Below are 20,809 nucleotides of genomic sequence, written 5' to 3' on the forward strand. Positions count from 1 at the left end.
TGCTCCTGTGGGTGCACAAGCAGCTTGGGAGGGGACACAGCCGGGACAGCTGAGCCCATATCACACATATCATAGACCCTGCTCTCAGGCACCCTGCTTAATTTCAGGGGTTGTCCCGTACGGGCCAGGACACTCGATCTGCTGCCCTTCCCCGCGGAGGCACGGCCCGCTAGGGCCCGGAGGGGCGCGCTCGCTCGGGGGCTGCTCCCAGGCCCCCCCGCCCCGGCGCGGCGCGGCGTCACTCCGCTTCCTCGGGTAGTGCGCATGCATGAGACGGCCGCCCAGCCCTGAGTCACCGCTGTGCTCCTCAGCCCCTCCCCAGCAGCGGCGGAAAGGCGGCCACCATGAATCGCTTGGGGAAGAAAGCAAACGAGACCCTCATCGAGATGTCTCTGTCAGCGGACGGTAGGAGGGGACGGGGAGGGGGGATCCCGGCTCTGTTCTGCCCTTGCCCCCTGGGAAACGGTAGCGCTTCCTGCGGTGACTCCGGGCCCCGTGGAAGCGGCGCGGGTGGGAGGCAGCGGGGGCGAGCGTAGTGCGGGACTCTGGTGGGCTCTGGTTCCTTCCAAGGGTCTGAAGACCGGTGTATGTGAGATGGGGCTGATCCTGGGTGAATCCTGACCCCTCCTGCATCGAGCTTTTAATCCTTCGGCTTCCACTTGAGAAGAGCAAAACCACTTTTCCATGAGCATGATCCAACTATGATTAGATCTTTATAATCCACAAATAAACCTTGAAAATGAAGGTTCACGTATCAGCACCCTGACGAGAACAAAAGCTGGAGAATCCGCTCGATTTTTATCTTAGAGACATAGCGGACACCAAGGTCCCTTTGCCGGACAGCAAACTTTAAGCCTCCCCCGAAGCACCAGCTGGGATGGGGCGCTGGCTCCCGGGAGCTGAGGTTTCCCTTACAAGGAGGCTCAGAGCAGACCGGGTTATCTCACTTAGGAGCGGAAGCCTTCTTCCCCCTCACCCCATCCCAGATGCACTGGGTGCCCTCAGCTTCGAATAGACCAGACCCTGTGGCAGGGGATGTGGGCCAGTGTATTTGTGTCGGGGCCTTGCTTTTTTTCCTATAGCTGTGTTACGGCTTCCACTTCATGTCAGCATGGTATATCATTACTTATAATAAATGTGGTCATATCAGGAATTTGTGAAATAACATGATGCAAGTGTATGTTTATCAGCACTTCACCTGGCAACGTGAATCAACAGTCCGATGTAAGAGAGCATGTTGATATTTTCAGAATGAGACTGTATAGGTTCTTTTTGAAAAAAGGAAAGTGCTGACCTAGAAGAGTTTCTGTTTTGGGAATAATGCTTTGCCATCAGTCCTAGAAGTGAAAATCTTAAAGCAGGGAAGAACCACTAAGTGCCTGTGTTGGCTTCTTGGTTATCTGCTCTCCTTCACAGCTTGACTACGCTGTCTCTTTTATAAAAACATATATAGTGCCACTTTAAACACCTCAAGCACTAGTGGCAAGTAATGATTTTCAAAATATTTGGCAGTCTTATTTCAGAGACTGTGAAATTATCCAAAAGAAGTGACCTCATGGAGGGGTGTCCAACTGTGGGGAGGCAGGCATTCACAGCAAGAGTCAGACGAAGGTTTGCCCTCTCTGGGAAGGCCTGGTGAGGCTGGCAGGCTTCTTAGGAACCTGAGCAGATGGATATTACAGCCTCTTGGCCAGCAATCCTGTTACAAAGGGGATGTGAGAGACCTGAGTCATCGCCCATCCCACTGCCTGGAAGCAATGAAAAGAGCCAGGACTGAGCTGCTCTCTCCATGGGTTGTTCTACTGAAGTACCTTGAGACTAAAAAATATATACAGAACACACAAAATATTCCCATTTAGGGAATGATTCTATGAAGTCAGATTTGTAAACTTTATTCTATAGTATTCAGTTTCCCCATAAGCTTTGTGGGAGTTTTTATAGTTATAAATAGTGAACATAAGGAGATTTGAGGGGTTTCAGTGTCCAAGGATGGTTAAGGAGGATTTGCCATACAATAGCACATAACTCTCCATACAAAATTATGTTCTAATTTAGTTCAATTTTGTTAATTAAACACTTTTCTAAAACAGAAACAAATTGAATATGGAGTAAAGTGAGTAGGCTTTTTTAAGTTTGTGTTAATCTGTTGCCCAAAAGTCTCCCAAAGTTAAAAAAAACCCAAAAACTTTCTTAAATTATATTCCTTTAATTAAATTGGTTAGGAAAGTTAACAGTATACATACACTGCCAGCAGGATTTCTTATAGATGTAAACATACACATTGTGCCTTTAAGGGAAAGCCTCCTAAGGGTCTAGATTTCTAATGTGTACAGGCATGGCCCATGTAAGTCAATAGGAACAAGGTGGGAGAAAAAACATCTGCTACTTAGTTTCTTTAAAGATAGGTTTGTGTTTGGATAGTATGTGCGTATTTAATTCTGGTTTACTACTGCTTTCTGTTAAACTTGAATGCTGAGGAGAAGGTTATGAGGATGCAAAACTGTCTACCAGCATCACAAAGTTTAACTTTCCTGTTTAGAGCCTGTGTGCCAAAACTTTTACCTTGAAGGAAGCTTCCTGGCTTCCTGCTGAGTTACATCTGTATGAGGTAAAAAATTCCTTTTTTGTGTGTGTGATTTTGCTTTCTATTGGAAGGTGTGTGTTATATACCCCAAATATTAAAGTCTAAGAAAACTGAACTTGCAAAATTGGAATGTCAGTATCAGAGGAAGAAGACTGCAATATGTTGCTAGGATTATTTATGTCTACGTTCACTTTCAGTAGCATCCCTACCGTGCTTCCCCAACTCCCCCCGCATGCTAGTGCTGCAGCAGCTGTGTTGTGGGATATATCCCAAGCCTGCTGGTTTTCTGGAAGCTTCCTGTTGGTTCCATGCCATGATTTGCCATGCTGCCTTTATACACATGGCTCCTCTTCCAGAACTTCCAGGAGTCTGGTTTGCAGTCAAAACGCTCTAAATGAGCTATATTCAAATGCTTGTTTAGGTTGGTTATCATCTTGCTTGTTCCCTCTGAGAAAGGTGGAAAAACATCAGGGAAAGCCAATGGCGTGACTTGCAAATGGTGCTTGTGCCAGTGTGTTGGCATTTTGCAATACCTCAGCATTCAGGGCCAGATCCTGCTGTCATTTAATAAGATGATACTGCACTTATTTGATCAGAATTCATACCAGTAACATAAAATACAGGCCTCCATTCAAAACTACATCTGTCTCTAATTACTGTCACAATGTATGTAGTAATTTCTGATCTATTTGTGGAAACATTGAATAGGATATCATGTTCCCACAGGCCTAAACCAAAGGGATTGCTAAGAGGAAAGCTGTTTAAAAGTTTATTCCTAGGTAATAAAATAAAAGCTCCAAGAAATTTAGACATAATTCATAATATGAAAGGCAGGGGAGAAAATACTCTCTTAGCCCAACCAATGTCTGGTTTCTGAGTGGAATTTCCTTACTGGCTGCTATGTGTCACTTCGGGGGCACAGTGTGGTTATTGGAAGTTAAACCTCTTTGTAAGAGAAAAGTTACTCCTGTTTGTTGTAGGAAAGCCTGCTTTTGGGAATTCGTCCTAACAACTTGTATCATATCACTGTATAGCTGTGGTGCTTTTAATGTGAAAATGAAAACACCAAGCCCATTCCACTGCAGCTGTAAAATATGGATTTTTCTCCAAAGATTGTGCCAGTTAAAAATCGCTCTTGGACAGCACTTTCATTTTAGGTGACAACCCTGCATATGAGATTAAACTCACTGTCTGCAGTCCAGTGAGTAGCAAAGGAAGGGTTAAGTCCCCTGTGTCTCGGTTTAGGAGACAGGTGTCTGCAAGGGAGGGCAGGAGCCTCCCTTGGAATGAAAGTGTAGACCCCCCCCCATTCCCTCTGAATTATTATAGTTTTGAAATCAAGGGGCTCTCAGGCAGAGAACTGGGGATAGGAATGACAGTTCTTTGCTGGTATGTATAACAAGGCGAACAAACAATAACTACAATATTAACAATAAAACAGAACCAGGGACCCTGCGACAGCCTTCTCGGCCGAGACGGGAAGGGATGGAGGAGAGGCTTTGCTTCACAAACCCCTCGGGCAGTCAGTCCTGGTGCTCCTGCAGGGCTCTGAGGAACACTCAGCTGGAACAGCAGGGATGAGCTGAGATCCCAGGCCAGTGGCTGAGGTGTATCAGCAGCTCCGCAGTGGACAGGGGGGATGTGAGGCCACCAACAAAGAAGGAAGAAGAAGCAGCAACTCCATCTGGGTGATGGTGAATTCTCTCGGCTGCAGCAGCAAAGTGTCCTTCACTGAAGCTGAAGAAACCAGCAAGCTACCCCTGCCCTCCCTTCTTCCTGCCCCGCTTCCTTCACTGGGCCCAGCCGAACTCTTTGTGTTTCTCAAACACTCATTAAGTACCAGCAATCAGGTTTTCCCGGCATCTAATGGGTAAAAATTCCACAGGTGAGCCAGAACTAAAGAAAGGGCACCTAACCCCCAACACCTGCGTGCCATTTAAATCCTGTAGCAATTTTGTGGGATATTCAGGCCACATTTTGGAAAGCTGACAAATACAGTTGGATTCATGGAATCATTAAGGTTGAAAAAGACCTCTAAGATCCTTTAGGATCTCATCACTGAGTGATGGTCCTGCCATCACAGGTGAAAGCATTTTCATCTCTTTGTAACAAGGGGCCTACAATTCCACCTTCTCACTCAGACTATGAAAGAAAATGCCCTGCAGCTGTCTCCCCCTCAAAACAGTTCCTGGAGGAATGGTTTGGCTCAGCTGGGGGGCAGAAATTATGGATTATGAATGCCAAATAAACATCAAAAAAGCCACCAGCATCTTTTCTGGTTAAGGCAAAGTGATGTTGTCTCAGTGATTCCCTCTCCATCCATTTGCTGCTAAGGCATTGCCTGTGCTGTGCTGTTCTGAGGTGTTCTTTACAGAAATAAACTGATAACTGTATTATAAAATGAAAGTACACTGTAACCTTTATGTACAAGAACTTAATCATTTCTGTGATATGAAGAAACACTAGGATAAGATAAAAGGGCACTGATTAAAATGTCTTTTTTAAATCATGCTTGAGAGCTGTTGGCATATAATTTCTAAAAAAATCCCCAAACAACAAGCAAACAAAACCACCAAGAAACCAAATACCACTGTCTTCATATTTAGTATCTAAACCAATGAGTTGCATATGCACATGGAGGAGACAAATAGTCATCTAACCTAAACATGTCATCAAGAAAGTATAGGTAATATAAAATGGTAATTTTAAGAGGCAAGGTAATAATGCAGTGGACTTTTGCACTAGTTTTTATTGTGATCTGGGGATTGGACCAAAAAGCAGTGCAATTACCAGGTTGTATTTTCTTATCTAGCACTAATTTTATCATATTTGGTGATAGCTTTCCATGTGCATATGTATATAAATGCAGAAAGGGGAAGGAAGATTCTTGTGTTGTACTGCTAGGGATAGTTCTTGCAATTAAAACATAGTTATGAAAGGATTTACATTTGCTTGCTATGTGCTAAAGGTGAATAACATGTCAGGAATTATTTCTAGATTTTACACTGTGTGTATTTACCAATTGTGTAACATTGTGTATTTTGTTGTAATGACTATCACATTTTGTGTTAAATTAAGCACTGGGTGTGGGAGGAGCCAAGTCTATTGGGATTTACTTGGATTTTACTATTTAGATGTATGTTTTTCATTGAAACCTAAAGCTGTTAAAGCTGTGGTGTTCATGCCTTTGTTCACCAGTTGCTCTCAGTGAGTACCAGTAGACATGGTGAAGTTACAAACACTTTTTTTAGGAAGTGAGTATGTCTTTGCGTAAAGGGCAATCTTCTAACTGGAAATCCCAAGGGATTCTTGTCTTCTTTACTAGGCTCACAATTTGAGGCTTTTGGCAAGATAGCAGAACCCCAGCAAACCACGTGGGTAGGACTCATAATGCAGATGGTTGTCCTTTCATTTTCTGTACTAGCCCTAAATTAGAAAGGGGCCTGTGGTTTGTTATTCAAGGAAGTTGGGCTGGAAATCAAAAAGTCTATGTTTGCACAATTTATAGTGTGCTAGAAATATACTATGCCAATAAGTAATGGCTAGAATGTGTGCTTTTCAGGCCACTTGGTTCTTCAAACCACTTTGCCTGCTTCAATTATGTTAATTGACTGGTGTTTACACAAGAAAGTTTAGGCAATGGAAGCCATGGCCCATTGCCATGATCATTGTCTTGATTGATAGGAACCGTTTCTCTTTGGGATCAGTATAGGAATTCCAAAGTTGTTCCATCATTTTTAAAGTAATTCAGACAAAAATGACAGTTCTTACAGTTCTTGTAAATCTTGCAAATCTTGAATTTGTTTATAAAATGTCTTCCTATACTGGTATATTTTTATGTTGTAGAAGTGAGAAAATTAAATACTTGGTGAATGCAGTAGCAAAATTCCCAGTGATGCATTTAATTGGAGGCATAACCAAAAAATACTGAGTGAGGTACAGCATAAAGAACCAGAAGGAACAAAAATTGCAGATTAAATTTGCCATCTGAAGTGAAATGTCTGGATAACATGAAACTGAGGAATACCACCAGAGGACAGGAAATTCGAGGTGTTTTTTTTTTTTTTAAATATTGCTATATTTACATCATTAGTTTCCTTGCTTATGTATCCCTTTTCATTGATAACATCTATAGAAGACCTCTCATACAAGAGTAGGAGTGTCTTGTGTGTACAGAATGTATAATGCATTGGGCCTTCTGCTACTTTTTGGCACTTGTGCATTGCAAACACAGAAAGAAATTAAAGACATTAATTAAAGATTAACCTGTTGCCTTAGGGTTTACATCAGTGATTTCAGTAGAAGTTGGATAAATGCATTAATGAATGATGCTGTGAGGTGTTTTGTGTATCTCTGGGCACACTAGGAAAGCAAGCCTGTGCCTAACACTTCTTGAAGTGCTTGTGGTTCCATGAATGCACGTGAGTGCATGTGGGCTGTGATGAAAAACATTCCCACATACATAAAACATAGTTCCTCTTTCTTCATCTAACCTTGAAGGAGAGGAGAAAGCACCTGGCGCTTTCATGTATGTGCCAGGCCATTGCTGGAGCTGTTTGCCTGCCTCTGCAGTCAGTGCTGATGAAATCTGGCCCTGAATGTATAAATATTCTTAAGGGCAAACAAGCACAGCGCTAGTGCTTCATGAGTTGTCAGAACTCCTGCAGTCTGGTGTGTCTACCACTCTGTTCTGAGATTTGTTTTTCTAGTCCCTCTTACTTGAATGCATGTAAATGCTGTGCAGTTTAAAAGTACCTGACTTTATTCAACTATTCCTAATCTGGACTTTCTTTTTTAACTGCATTTGAAATTATTAATCAGTTTATGTGTGTCATTTTGCAGAACAATGATACCTGGAAGGTCTGAGTGCTCACAGCATGCTTTGAGTCTTGCCTGTGCTGGTACATAAAATACAGTGGTGGCTGTTGCCTGAACTGCATTAAAATGCCATTTAAGTTCTGTGCTACAACACTATGTTTGTGGGGTTTTTTTGCTAAAAACAGATTTGTGCAACTTCTCTTTTATTTTATGTGTTCCCTTTTTTGCTCTCCCAGTGGCTTTTAATCAAGAGGGGTGATGGTTTTGTGGTCTAAAAGGAAGGCAGCTGAGGTTAATGTCCCATTTTGATTTAAAGTAACCCACTTACTATACTAGAGATTAGGAATAGGACTGCATGTCTTTTCCAAATGCTAAATGAGATTTTCTTACTGTTAGGAACAGATTTCCATAACTTATGCCTACGTAAAAAGAGTTATTTTTCTTTTACTTCTGATGTGTTGATAAATACCTGTTCTCTGGAAGTACTTGTTTAATAATAAAACACATGAAGAAAATTAATATGTCTGTGAAGCAGCCTGTACTTGAATGCAGTCTTCTTAAGGGACTAATAAAATACTTTTAAAATATTCCAAATAGATTTTTTTGGATTCACTAAGAATGTTTTAATTGTTAAATTGTTTTAAATTTTTAGAAGCGTATTTGTGTGTGAATGAATCACCACTTCAGACATCATCTTAAGATTGAACCTTCAGCTCAGCAGCACAGTCACTACTCTTCAGACAATGCCAGCTGGAGTAGTAACTTTATTTTGCTTTCTTGGAAGTCAGCTAGATGGGTCTTCAGTTCCCATTGGCAACTCCATCCAGCTCTGGAGGATATGATCAGTATGCGTATAAGTTTAGTTGATAAGTCATTGTAAAGCTGCTTTCCTTAGCTATGGAAGCACTTGCAATAGACACTATGATGCTTACTTGGAAGGAGTAACTAATTTCTCTTTCCTATTGACCAGGCCAGGTGATCAAATAATGTCAGGTTTATTAAGAGGGTAACTTCAAGACAGCCAGGAATAATATTTTCTTTCATAGCTTGTTAAAGATTAATATTGGGAATTTTCTTCATAGCAACTGCAATGTAAGTTTCAGGATTTGGTAGGATTTTGGTTGGTTTATTGGTTTGATTTATTTGTTTCATTTTACCTGGACACCATCAAAACTTTGCTTTAGGGATAGGCATGTGTATAAACTAATATGTCAATGTGTTAGACATATGTAGAACAGTATCAATGGTCTGAAAGCTGTTTGCTTGGTTTTGTTGGCTGAAAAGGATGCTGTTATTGTGTCTAAGAAAATTGTGGAAATAATTGAAAGCAGTATTTTGGAAACAATACTGAAATAGCAGAATCAGTAGTAATACTGTCTTACTGCTGCTAAACAATGCAGTTTATCAACACCCACAAGAGAATTCTGTCTGTGGCTTTTCCTTTGGAATAGCTATATCAGAGGTCTTAGCTGTGCAAAGGCAGATGATTTTCTAGTTTTAGTAGCAAAACAAATTTTGGTCCCTGAAAATGTCTCTTCATCTGCCACCTGATTTTGGAAACACCTAATATGTAAATGTTTTTAGTGGTATAAACTATCTGTCAAAAGCTGTACTTGGTGCAGATGGATCAGGGTTATAAAAGTTGGAAGAAAGGAAAATTTAAACTTCTTACTCCGTTTTCTGATGCAGTGTTGCTCTCAACTGTGCCAGGCTGCAGCATCTGCACACCAGCTGCGCTGTGCCTAGCTGTACCTCAAGTGCAGCATCATCAGCCAAGCTTTTTTCTTTGCCATCTCCCAGCAGACTTGGACTTACTGAGGGTGCTGAAAATTGCCATCTTACAGGAAAATTGTGGATTAGGTACAGTTAAAAAGCATCCTTGGCTGTGACTGTGCTAGTAATTAAAAAAGCCAAGGTTTTTTTCATTGGCTTTCAATGATGAATAGCACAGTCCAGCCACACCTGTATGGCTAAAATCCCTTCTCTCTCTAACAAGGTAGACTTCTCCATAATGTTTTGAAGACCAGACTCCAGTGTCCTCCAGAGTGTGCTTCTTCTCCATCTAGGAGAGTGCTGGAAGCTGGAACCATTCTTCAGAGCTGAAACCATTCCTCAAAGTGCACCAATAGTTGAGTGAGAAGTCCTGTAGTTATGTCTGTCCTGGGCTTTTACTTGCCTAGTCGAGGCACCACTGTTGTGGCCAGGACATGACCTATGACAGGTTGCATTTCTCCTGGAGAATGTGCAGTTCCTTTTTTTTGGCACTGCTTGCCTTGCTGCAGCTATTATCAAGAAACAGGGTCTGTGGGAGGCCTTGATTTACAATGCGATCATTACTTTTTTGCAACAGCACTCAACAAATGTACTTTTACCTTTTCCTAATTCATCAATTTTGCCATGAAGTGGCATTGGACAAAGTGATTCTGGCACTGTGAAAAAAATTGAACTATTGTAGAATTTCTGACTGTTTAATTACACAAGAAGCCATTTTTTATGCTTGTTACAGAAATAATAAGATTGCAGTAATGAAAGTACCTTTTTTGTGAGTAAACTACTTATATTTTAAGAGACGAGATCAATCTTGATTATGTTCTTCAGTCTTCAGTACTGAATGTTAATTTGTATTGTGGGCTCCTGTTCTCATCATTCAGGTCTGTAATTGAAGTAGAAATGGTCTGTAATTCTTAGGGGTGGCATACCAAAAGTTTCTAAGTAGGTTGCCCTGCAGTTTGGTGTAGTTTGGGACAGCATATGTTGTTTTATACTGCAGAATTATAGGCCTTAACAAAGCTTGCTTATTTACAGTAACATGCACACTGCCAAGGTACATGTATTTAAGGAGTAACAAATAGCTGTGTGAAGAATTGTAAGACTGTTGAAGACACCAGTTACATCCTTTCAGCTAGGATATGTGCACTCCCATGAAGGCAAATTATTTGAAAAAATACTAAAATGATAAATTTCTGAAATAATTTAGTGAGCTTTAATAGTCATAGAGTTGTTTTGAAGTTAATTTTGAACAAAACAACATTTCAAAGAGTTTCTGCAATTTATACAAATAATTTTTTTAATAAAGGGCCACTTAGTTTAGTAAGTGTCCTTGTTTGTTGTTCTTGGCATGCAGATATTTCTAGATCTGTTTATATAAATAAAAGCATGTACTGTTGAAGAACAAGGACATACCCTTAAGTACAGAATTTTATCAGATTATTGTTTTACTCCCATCTTTAGATATGAAGCAGTAATTTCATGAAGAATTTTAAAAGCATTTTCTTGGCTAGTAGAATCTATTATGGTCCTCCCTACTGCTGATAAGGAAAATTGGCATCCTTGTTTGTGTTGCTGAATAACGTACCCGGACAAAAAGTTGAATGTTGGTATTCTAGGAGGAGCCTGTGCCATGCTTTCTGTCTAGGTCGGTCTCTGGTGTCCAGGGTTATTGTTTTGCTTTATACAGTGGCTGTATTGTAAAGGATAGAGGAGAATTATGAAATGGGTTCATGTTAAAATTAATTTTACTTCTGGTTCTTACTGAAGCATTTTTTCCTTTTAAAGATGACATTGCGATTCTCACCAAGTTCAAGCCATCACAGTCAGAAGGTATCGTACTAACCCATGTTTTACCTTCCCCCCTTCCCCCCTTTTGTTTGTTTTCTCTATCTGTTTTTGGGGTTTTTTTGATTTATTTTGGGTTTTTTTTGGTTTTGGTTTTTTTTCTGCTGGGAGCCTCTTGGAAATCAGACTTAGGTTAATGTGAGTCATTGGTATCACATATGAGCTAGGCCTTTTGCAATGTGCTTTGCAAGTCAATTGTTGGCTATCTCTTGGCAGCTCTCCTGGTTAAGATCTAACTGGACATTTACATTGATGGTGTTTGGTGCATTTCTGGGATGGGGCCTTTTTACGCTTTCCTACATGATTTGGGTGTGCATTGCTTGTGCTGCTTATGTTCAAGAATCTGATCACATGTTTTACAAGGAGTGAACATACTAAGTATGTTGTACTTTTCAGTTAATGTATGTTTTGTGTTCTCTTTTTACCTTCTCATGTGCTGTTCTGGGGTTATTCAGGTTTTTTCCAGTGAAACAGATACCAAGAAGATTTCCTTCCACAAGTTGCATAAGTAATCAGCTGTGGTACTGGGAAAACATTTAAAATGTGGAACTCTGAATTATATTTGTTCTGAGGTTAGACTTTAACAATTACAGAAAGGATAAAATCCAGGAAAAAATCCCACACAAAGGCTGTTATAGGCTGTTGAATCAGTTCAGGTTCCCTCAGCAGTATAGAAAATTGAATGTTCCTGCTGCAGGAACAAGGTGTGCCAGACTGTTCCTGGCCTGGAATGGGAGATTTGTGTGACAAAATGTTTGGGCTTTCTGCTCCTGGGCCCTGGGCTGGTACCTTTGGCCAAGTCTGCAGTAGCCACCTGCCTCCTGGGGCTTTAGGCAGCACAGGTAGCAGAGTGTGGTAGGGATGCTCCCATTCTTTATCCTGGTGTTCAGATTGTATCTGCTAATGCAGATTTTTGATGTGTAGATTGCTTTAGCAGAATAGCAGGCAACAGTGTTAAATGTCTTGGCATTCAGAAAATTATTTGTTGTATTTTACACACCATTGCGTGGTTTCTCATCATGTCATATGTAGAGTTATAAATTACAGAGACCATTTTCTGTAAGTGAACTTAGAGAAAAATAAATGTAGGAAACAAAAAACTCTCAAGCTGTATTTAAGTATTATTAATTATTATTATTATTAAGCTTATTATGTATTTTTGAAGAACCACTTTATATCCTGCCTGGACACAATTTTGACATCAAATATTTGCAGATTGCAAAATGAAAAGTAGGCTTGTTTTATTGGCACAAATAGTCTAATTGTAGTTGTCCTGACAGTAGTCCAGTGTAAGTGTCCAGTCTAAGTTATACTCAGCAATGCTTCCTTAATGGAGAAAGAAGTAAGATGAATCCTCTTTTCTGAAAGAAAGCGACATCATTTTTAGGTGCTTGGTCTAGATTTTGATAAGCTCTTTTCAAAACTGCTTATCTCTTCCCTTTGGTGATGGAGTGATTTAGATACCTGATTGAAGAGACTGATTTTGCCTAATCAGCAGAGAGGTGGTTGTTCACAAAAACCTTCTTGGAGCAGGTGCCTAGCTTATAGACTCAGAATTGTCCTCCAGTGGAAACTGGTGACAGTGTAAATTCAGAGGAACAAACCTAGCCAGTGTCTTGATCAGTTTTAAGATTGTGAAGGTGCTAAATAGGATTTTCCCTTTAGCATGAGCACTTTAGTAAGTGTCTTTGGTGAAATGACTATTTGTGGCAAAGTCATATTGGTGTTCACTACTGTCGTTAAAATGAAGGCAGGTTTTTTGTTTGGTTTGTTTTATCGTTGTTGTTTAGGAGCTGTTTTTGTTAGGGTTTGTTTGTTTGTTTTTTGAACAAGAAGCTAAGTAATTAAGTTCATTCATTCCTGATCCTTTTGTTATATCTTCATTACATGGGCATTTGTGATCTTGAGGTTATGCATCATTGACTCCTTAGCAACAAACCACACCCTAATTTGATTTCTAGCAAACACTTCCACAGGTAATTCAAATTCCATAACCAAGGCAGCAAAGCTCTGAGTGTGAAACCCCATTCAACCTAGCAAATATTTGAGACAAGAAAGATAAGTGATGACAACAGATTTTTTTTCTGTCACAGTTAAAAATATGTTTCTGTGAATGCTAGGTTACACCAAGGCAGTGCAGACTGGTACAAAGTAGTGTTGTGTCTTGCAGCATTTCTTCCCCTCCAAAGAACCGTTCTTGAAGATTTTATGTATTATTAGTATTATGAATATTATTTTCCATCCTTTACTTGTTCATAGTTCCATGACTTCATGATCCACATCATTTTCAGATCCAACAATATTTTACAAATGGGATGTATTTATGTGAATCTCTTTTTCAATGTTCCTTAGGGGAAGAATATAATGGACCTGAAATTATTTCAACTGCAGGATCAGAAATCCCAAGCAGCTCTGAGGTAAGGTGCCTTAAAAAGTAAGAATGATGTTAGTTAATGTACTACTTGGTAGGAAGGAAGAGGAATGGTTGTTGTGAAAAAGACAATTAGTTTCCAAAACTAGTATTTCTTTTAGATTGTCTTACACCTTCTTTTTGTCCATGTAAATTTTTTCTTCCTGTATTGTTTTGAAAGAGCAAAGCCATGAATGTGACATGACACTCACTGAGTCTCAGAAGAGACTTACCAGTGTTAGTGCTACAGCACCGTAGTGGTAGAAAACAGTATGAGCTTAATGGTGTTTACTGTATCAGTCTTGAAATGAGAATCACACAATCTTTAAATGTTTTGACAGTTGGAAAATCATACTGTTTTTGCACAAACTTGTCCTCAGCATCTTCTGAGGACCAAATCTGGAGATGATCACACAAAGACAGAACTCAGAAGGGCTTCCTAGATTAAACAGATCTTTGTCTTCTTAGAACATGCAGCCATATCGTCCCAATGTTTTCATAAATTTACCAGTTCCATTTTAAAACTTGTTCATATGTTCACCCTGTTCCCTTCTGAATTTGTTCCATGAGTTGTAATCATCTTTTTCTCCAGGAAAATTTTCAGTGAACAGCCATATCAAACGCTTCACTGAACAATGGTCATCATACCATGATAACGTAATTCTGAGCTACTTACTAGAGTCTCTGAGTGGATGGATATGACGTATTTCACCAAAGCTTGGAAGAAGTCACTTCATGACTTAGGACATATGAAAAGGCAGGAAGCATGGGAGAAAGAGTGCAACATGTGTCATATATGTAGAGAAATGGGATTTGAACCTTGTTTGAAGGATGAAAGATTCATGATGGAGAGGCAAAGGAGGAGGCTTTGATCTTCAGCATGTTCATGTCTGGGAAAAATATATCTGGTTATCCTCTCAAAAATCTCTCCTTGGTAACTTCATGCAGCCTTGTCTCTTGTTTTCTACTTACATGTTTCCTTACATAAATATTTTATTTTATACTTTATCATTACATATCACAAAGTATTGTCATATTAGCAATATCAGTAAGTAGCTGATAACGTGGGGGATCTGTTTTGTTGTTTTCATTGCCCCCTCTGAGACAACTTGTTTTGCCTTAGTTGTTTCTGCAGATCAGGTGGTTATCTGCTGTTTGCTTACATTTAAGTTACTACTTTTCTGTGCTTTTCCGTGTCCTACCCAATGAACCATAATGCATTGTCATTTATCTGATTTTTGCTTTCTGTGTATTGGGCAGACATAAAGCTGCAGTTACTCTTGATCTTGCCCAGTTTCACACTCTTATCAGCCATGACAAACTTAGTTCCTGATGATTAATGTCCTAGAACTCAGGTTAAGTCTATATTTAAAAGTTTTTCTATTAATTAATTGCAATAGTAAGATAGCCCCTTATTGGTGTACAAAACACTCGCTCGTGGTGAGAGACTTCTCCTGGGTCAAGCTGTTCAGGTATAAGCAATTTATTATATGGGTAAAGAGAGGGAGAGACCCGTGTCCGCCACCAGCCTTGGTGTCCACGTGGTCCAGGGGAGGGGAGAGAGTGTGGTGAAAGAGGGAGAAAAGAGGTTAGAGATGGGGAGGGAGGAAACAAGAGCAACAGAGGGAGGGCGGAGGAAACCAGGGAGGCTTAGGAGAGAGGGGGAAGACAAGAGAGGGGTAAGAGAGGGGAAAAAACCAAGAGGGTAAGACTAAGAGAGGGAAAGAGTGAAAAACCAGAGGGAGAGAGCAGGGAAAACTAGAGAGGGGTAAGAGCAGGGAAGGGGGAAAGGCTAAGAGTGGGGGAGAGGGGTAGGAGCTAAGAGGGGGGTAAAGGGGTAAGAAGTAAGAGAGAGGTAGAACTAAGAGTGAAGTTCTTGTTACAATACAATGTATCTTATTCTATAGTGAATGTTCTAATTCTTAGTAACCACTACAAGATACACCCACTAAAGATTTTACATACAGCCTATGAGCATCCCCATATTAACATACAGTGTTGCATTTTAAACTCTAAAAGCTTTACAAGTTCTTTCCTTGCTTCTTGACCTTTGGATCTCTATCAGCAGAAGGACATTGTTTCATCATCAGGGATTCTCCTTTAGCTGGCTAGGCTATTGGTATTTGATTATATAGTAACTAGTACTCAGCATCATGACTCAAAGCAGGCTTTCATTTCTACTTCAATCCAAGGCTTCATATTTTCAGAATCTTCTGCCAAACAATCACATTCATAAGGTTTCCCTGTTTCATCCTCCCCAACAGCCCCTAATATTTATGGGATTTTTTTTTCCCTATAATGCTAATCTTTTGTCTTCATGTGTTGTCACAGCTTCTCTTGTCTTCTGTATAAACTGGATGAATTCCTTTTCCCTCAGTTCTTTGCTAGGCTGCCTTTAACATCCTTGATGCATTCCTGTAGGAATTCAGCAGGATCTTCTATTCCAGCATGGTTTCTCCTCCTTTTACCAAGGCCCTCCTGAGCTCAGGTCAATATGCTTTGTTTATGTTTTGACAGGTAGAACATTTCTCTGTGAAATGATTTTACCTTTGTGATAGGTTGGTAATTTTCTTGCCACTTAACAGTGTTTCTGCAGTTAAAAAATACGAACATTTGGAATTCCTAAACAAATTTAAGTCAAGTAATTTTAAAAAAGAAATGGAATTAACTAAAAAAAAAAACATCGGGAAAGAGTTAAATGACATTCAGGTCGCTACTTCATTGTGCTCAGGCTGTCTTTTCTTTTGGAAGCGAAAAATGATAACATCCAGCAACAGTATGCTTCTGTTCAGCAGCACAGAGAAAAAGCTAAAGCTTTATTGTTGATTTAGCAACAGAAGAGGGAAAAAATAAATCTAGATAAATATGGAGAGCAGAAACATTATCCATCCATAATTCAGTGGTCAGTTGTTCTTTTTTTCTTTCTTTTGTAATCTGCAAAGGAATATGTGATTTGGATATAGGGAACGATGCAAGTAACACAAAAAGTGAGGAACTGTAGTGTAGTGTGTAGTGAAGCCTGCCAGCATATATACAAAAGTTAGATGAAATCAAGGACTTAAAAGGCATTGGAGTACCAATCAGTGGTGCATTTGGTCCATCATGATTTTGCATTCTTGCCAATTTCACCCTGGATTTCTCCTGTTTTGAAACTGCTTCTTCTTGAGTCTCCTTATTTTTCTTATTCTTTAATCTCCCACAGGAACAAAAAAAAAAAAAAATAAGATAACTTGGCCTTCATCAGCTTTTCATATTCCAAGACTTATAGCAGAAATAATTTCTAGATGCTTTGTCATGCAAGGCAAGGAGATGTTTTCTGCAAACAGCAGACTGGAAAAGGAGGAGAAAAAAAGATATAATGGGAGTATTTTCAAATAAGTGCTGCAATGGGAACTGTTTCAAATTATATCCTTGTTAAGTCAGTAATAGACAGCCAAACTACTGTTAGGGATGGGCAACCGTCTTAAGTAAATTCCTGTGTAGAATCTACCTCAATAGGTCTTTATGGAGTTCTTGTTCCAAGAAGTACATAATTGCCTCTGAAAGTCCCTTCAAGAAAATTGGAAAATGAATGAAGTAAAACTTGAGAATTTTGTTTTCCTATGTGCTTTCTATTTGTGCAGAGAGTGCAGTAGAAAAATATACAGTGGTGTGTCTGCTCAGGGATTGTAATTAGTTGTTCAAGTTACTGAGTAAATTAAGATGAAACACCCTGACAAAATAGAGTTCCTGTGCCTAAGAGGAAAGAAGATTACTCAGTTATTTCAAGATTGGAGGAAAGGTTAAAGAATTAAATTTGTATTACATTTTCTGATAGTAAAAGTTCAGGCCATTCAGATGGGATAAATGTAAAATTTGTACAGCTTTCGTGCAAAATTGAATCACTGGTTTATAGTTTATCAGCATTTGTAGAGGTCCATCTATACAGAGGACTATTTGTTATTCCAATTAAGAAGCACAGTAATTTGAAATGTTTGCTTGGCATGCATGTGGACTCGGCCTCATAAAAGGCAGGTGACCACAGTACTGTCTGAGTATGACTGCAGGAACTGTGCCCTATTCTACCTTTAAGGCAATAGGAAATGATTTTGAAAAATTATGCATTAAATTTTTACCTTTCTGTGAATTTCACTCCAGTGAAATCCTTACTGAAAATTCCTGTTAATCAGGATTTTCCGTAAGGTAACTTGGTCATATGAAAATCTGTGAACAAGCTATATTTATTTAAGCCAGGTTAGCAGAAGTAAATTGGCAAATTTATTAAAGTAATGCATTTTATCACAATTATGCCTTGACTCATAGGTTAGTATCTTTTTTTCAGAGCAGCAGGTGCTGCAGGTGTTCCAAGTTAATTGATTGGGGTTTTTTTCTGAAGAAACACCATCATATTGTGGATTACTTTTTATGCTTTTTCATTTTTCAACTCAGACTGGTGCATCTTCAAGTAGAGAAACATAAAATGCCATTGTTAATATCACGAAGATGGACTAAATTGGTTTCAAAATCCAGAAAGAAGTACAAAAGGACTTCTTCCAAGTCTAGCAAAACCACAAGGGCTATTCTGGGGAGAGGCAGAGTGCATTAAAGACTTAAGAGAGTGAATTCCATAAGAAGAGGGACCAGCCCAACACTGCTGCCACCACTGCCAGCCTTCTCAGTTTTCATCTCAACGAAGTTAGATTATTTGAGTTGATTCTTGTTTTGCTTTTCATGTGTTACCAGTGCTGGAGCTACTTTGTGCTGTACACAGACTTTGACATATCATGAAAAAGCAGTGTGTTACTATCGGAGTACTTGAAATGTGCAGGAGAAGATGTGACTGCCAGTTTAAAAATAGTTCATTCTAATGACTTGAGCTAATTAATTTCTGACAGTTATACTGAGCAGGGTAAGATCTCATGACTAACAGGAAAGCATTTAAGAGAATGCATAGAAATGTACAAGGGCCTCTGCCAGTTGTGTGTCCTTACCTCACAGCTTTGTGTTTCACTAAATGTAATAAAATCTTGTCTCTGAGCGAAGCAGTGTGGGCAGTGAGGGCCATTGGGTGGCTAAAGCCAGTATTTGCATCTAACCATGGAGGAGCTGTTGAGCAGTGGGTGGGAGGCGTACAGGGTGGAGAGACTGGATAAAAGCAGATGAACAAGTACCAGTGTGGATGGGGGGAAATGGAGAGGTCAGGAGCCATAGGGCAACATTGAAGAGAAAGGCTGTGCTTTCATCAGTGTTTCCATGGCAAGTATTTACAGTGTATAATTTGAGAAAAACTTTCTACTTAGGTGTCTCAGCCCTTAGTTCTCTACTAAAAGTGCAAGTTTTTCCAGTAGCATTAGTGACAGGAGGATTAGACCTCTAAACCCAGTTCAGATTATCTTATGGAAAGAGCACAGTGAAGCTATTTATATTTGCACTGTTTCTCAGGGGGATTCCTTGCCGAAAAAACAGATTGATCTTTCTGTTTATTTTACTGCATTCTGAAAATTACATTTTTTACTTACATAGATAAGCAAATAACCAGAGATGGCATCATTAAAAAAGAATGTAAAGAAGTATGTTTGTATTACTGGATGTGTAACAAGGACAGGAATGGACCTCAGTGATTTCTCTCAAGAAAAATTGTAATAAAAGTGAAAAGTATTATTTAAAAATAATAAAAAGTACTTTATAAAAATTGGATTATTATTCAGTAATAAATTTTCTGAAATTTTACAACTCTAAACCAGCAAATAATACTATAATAATAAAATGCTGTTAGTATTCTGCTTCTGTTTTCTGTTGAAAGTTAATTTAATTCCACAGAGAACTATTGCATTTTCATAATGGACTTGCACTATTTGGTTGCACTGTTTAAATCTGTCTGTGATTTGTGTTCAAAGCACACAAAAGCAAGACAAAACAAAAGTGTGATAAGTTATTGACTAAGAGAATTAGATATGGGGAAACTGGTGAAGTATTGTAAACCATTTTTCATTCCAATAGCAGCACCTGATCTCAAAACCCATCACTGCTGCAAGGCCAGAGTGGTGGGCCAGGACCTCAGAAAGCTGATGGTCACCTGTGTAGGATGGTTGTGCTCTGCAGAGACTTCTGCTCTTGGTGTTCCTGTCATACCTGTGTGGAATCTGGCCTAAGGATGTTGCAGCAGCCTCCACACTAACATACGGGAAAACAGTGAGCACCCAGATCTTGTACAATTAAAATCAGGGCATTACTTATTACTTAAAATTATTATTTCAATTTACAATTAAAATCACACTGGCTGTGGATCAGAACTGGAAGCTGGGAAGCCCTCACTTGTCTCATTAAGTGTAACTGCAATTGCTGGTACCAATTTACATTATCTACACTGTCAGATTAAGGATTTGTCTCATTGCTTTTGTTTTCATTCAGTGTACACTGTATCATTTCAGTTTGTAGCAAGTAAGGGGCAGCACATTTGTTCCAAATGCACAGTCATGTATGCTCTATGCATTTTCCCTCTTCGGTATTAAATAAATTAAAAGTTTTTCTTCACTGGTTTATAAAGGTTAATCTGTACCAACTTGTTTAGACTGTATTTTTTGTAAAGGAAATAAGGAGGAATACTGTTTAACTCCTATCAAAAATTGCAATTGTTGATGCTTAAGAATTAGTATGAAACATATAAAAGTTCATAGTGTAGGTTAGAGATCAGGATCCTCTGAGGAAGTAGAGGTTTAAACTCTGACTATCTCGACTGAAAATCCATTTATCACTCAGAAGAGCTTTTCAGCAACTTAAACCAGGAACTACACTGATCCTTCTGAATTAGCCTTTAATTTTAAAGCATCCATTGCATCATTGCTAACAACATTATGTTTTTCCTGTGATGCCACTGGCAGGGCCTAAACAGCACTGAGACTACTTTACTCATCCCTGAACATCAAGTGGTAAGCAGTAAGAAGTATTCATGCTTCCTTGCATGAATTTGTGTGGCGTCTTCTATTACAGTATGCCAAAATGTCCCTCACCAGAAAATTTTCCAGTTTCAAGGATGCCATCTTTCTAAAATAAATTTTTTCTAGTTGATAAAAATGAACATGGTCTTGCATTTATTCCTAGAGATGGCTTAAAAGATAAATTGAAGTAAATCAAAAGGATAATGGACAAAATTGAAAAGTTGAGATTGGTGGAGAAAACTGGAAAGTTTGCTTTTTTATCATTGTTTTGGTTTGATAGGATATAGGGTGTATTCTGACTGGTGTTATTAACAAACGTGGGATTCCTTTTTATCATGGTGGCCTAAGCGCTCTGTGAGTCAGCATGATACTTTAAAGAGCAAGAAACAAACACCGACATAATTTGAAATATGTTGCCTCTTTTTTTTTAATTATAGTAAATAATAAGGAAAGGCTCAGAATAGC

General features: G+C 39.2%; 1 protein-coding gene across 7 annotated transcripts in view; it reads left to right on the forward strand.

Moving 5' to 3' along the window:
• Positions 1-249: 249 nt before the first annotated feature.
• Positions 250-20,809, forward strand: part of ANO5 (anoctamin 5) — a 67,516-nt gene continuing 46,956 nt past the window's right edge. For 2 of the 7 annotated variants that reach the window (XM_058847016.1, XM_058847024.1), the window contains exons 1-4: positions 250-405; positions 10,958-11,002; positions 13,370-13,434; positions 20,288-20,335. In XM_058847016.1, coding sequence (XP_058702999.1) covers positions 345-405; positions 10,958-11,002; positions 13,370-13,434; positions 20,288-20,335 — 219 coding nt within the window. In that variant the 5' untranslated portion in view covers positions 250-344. The remainder of the gene's footprint in view (positions 406-10,957; positions 11,003-13,369; positions 13,435-20,287; positions 20,336-20,809) is intronic. The other 5 variants (XM_058847037.1, XM_058847056.1, XM_058847048.1 and 2 more) reach the window with 3 other exon arrangements.

Source organism: Poecile atricapillus, chromosome 1 (genome assembly GCF_030490865.1).
Source record: "Poecile atricapillus isolate bPoeAtr1 chromosome 1, bPoeAtr1.hap1, whole genome shotgun sequence".
In the NCBI taxonomy this organism is placed as follows: domain Eukaryota; kingdom Metazoa; phylum Chordata; class Aves; order Passeriformes; family Paridae; genus Poecile; species Poecile atricapillus.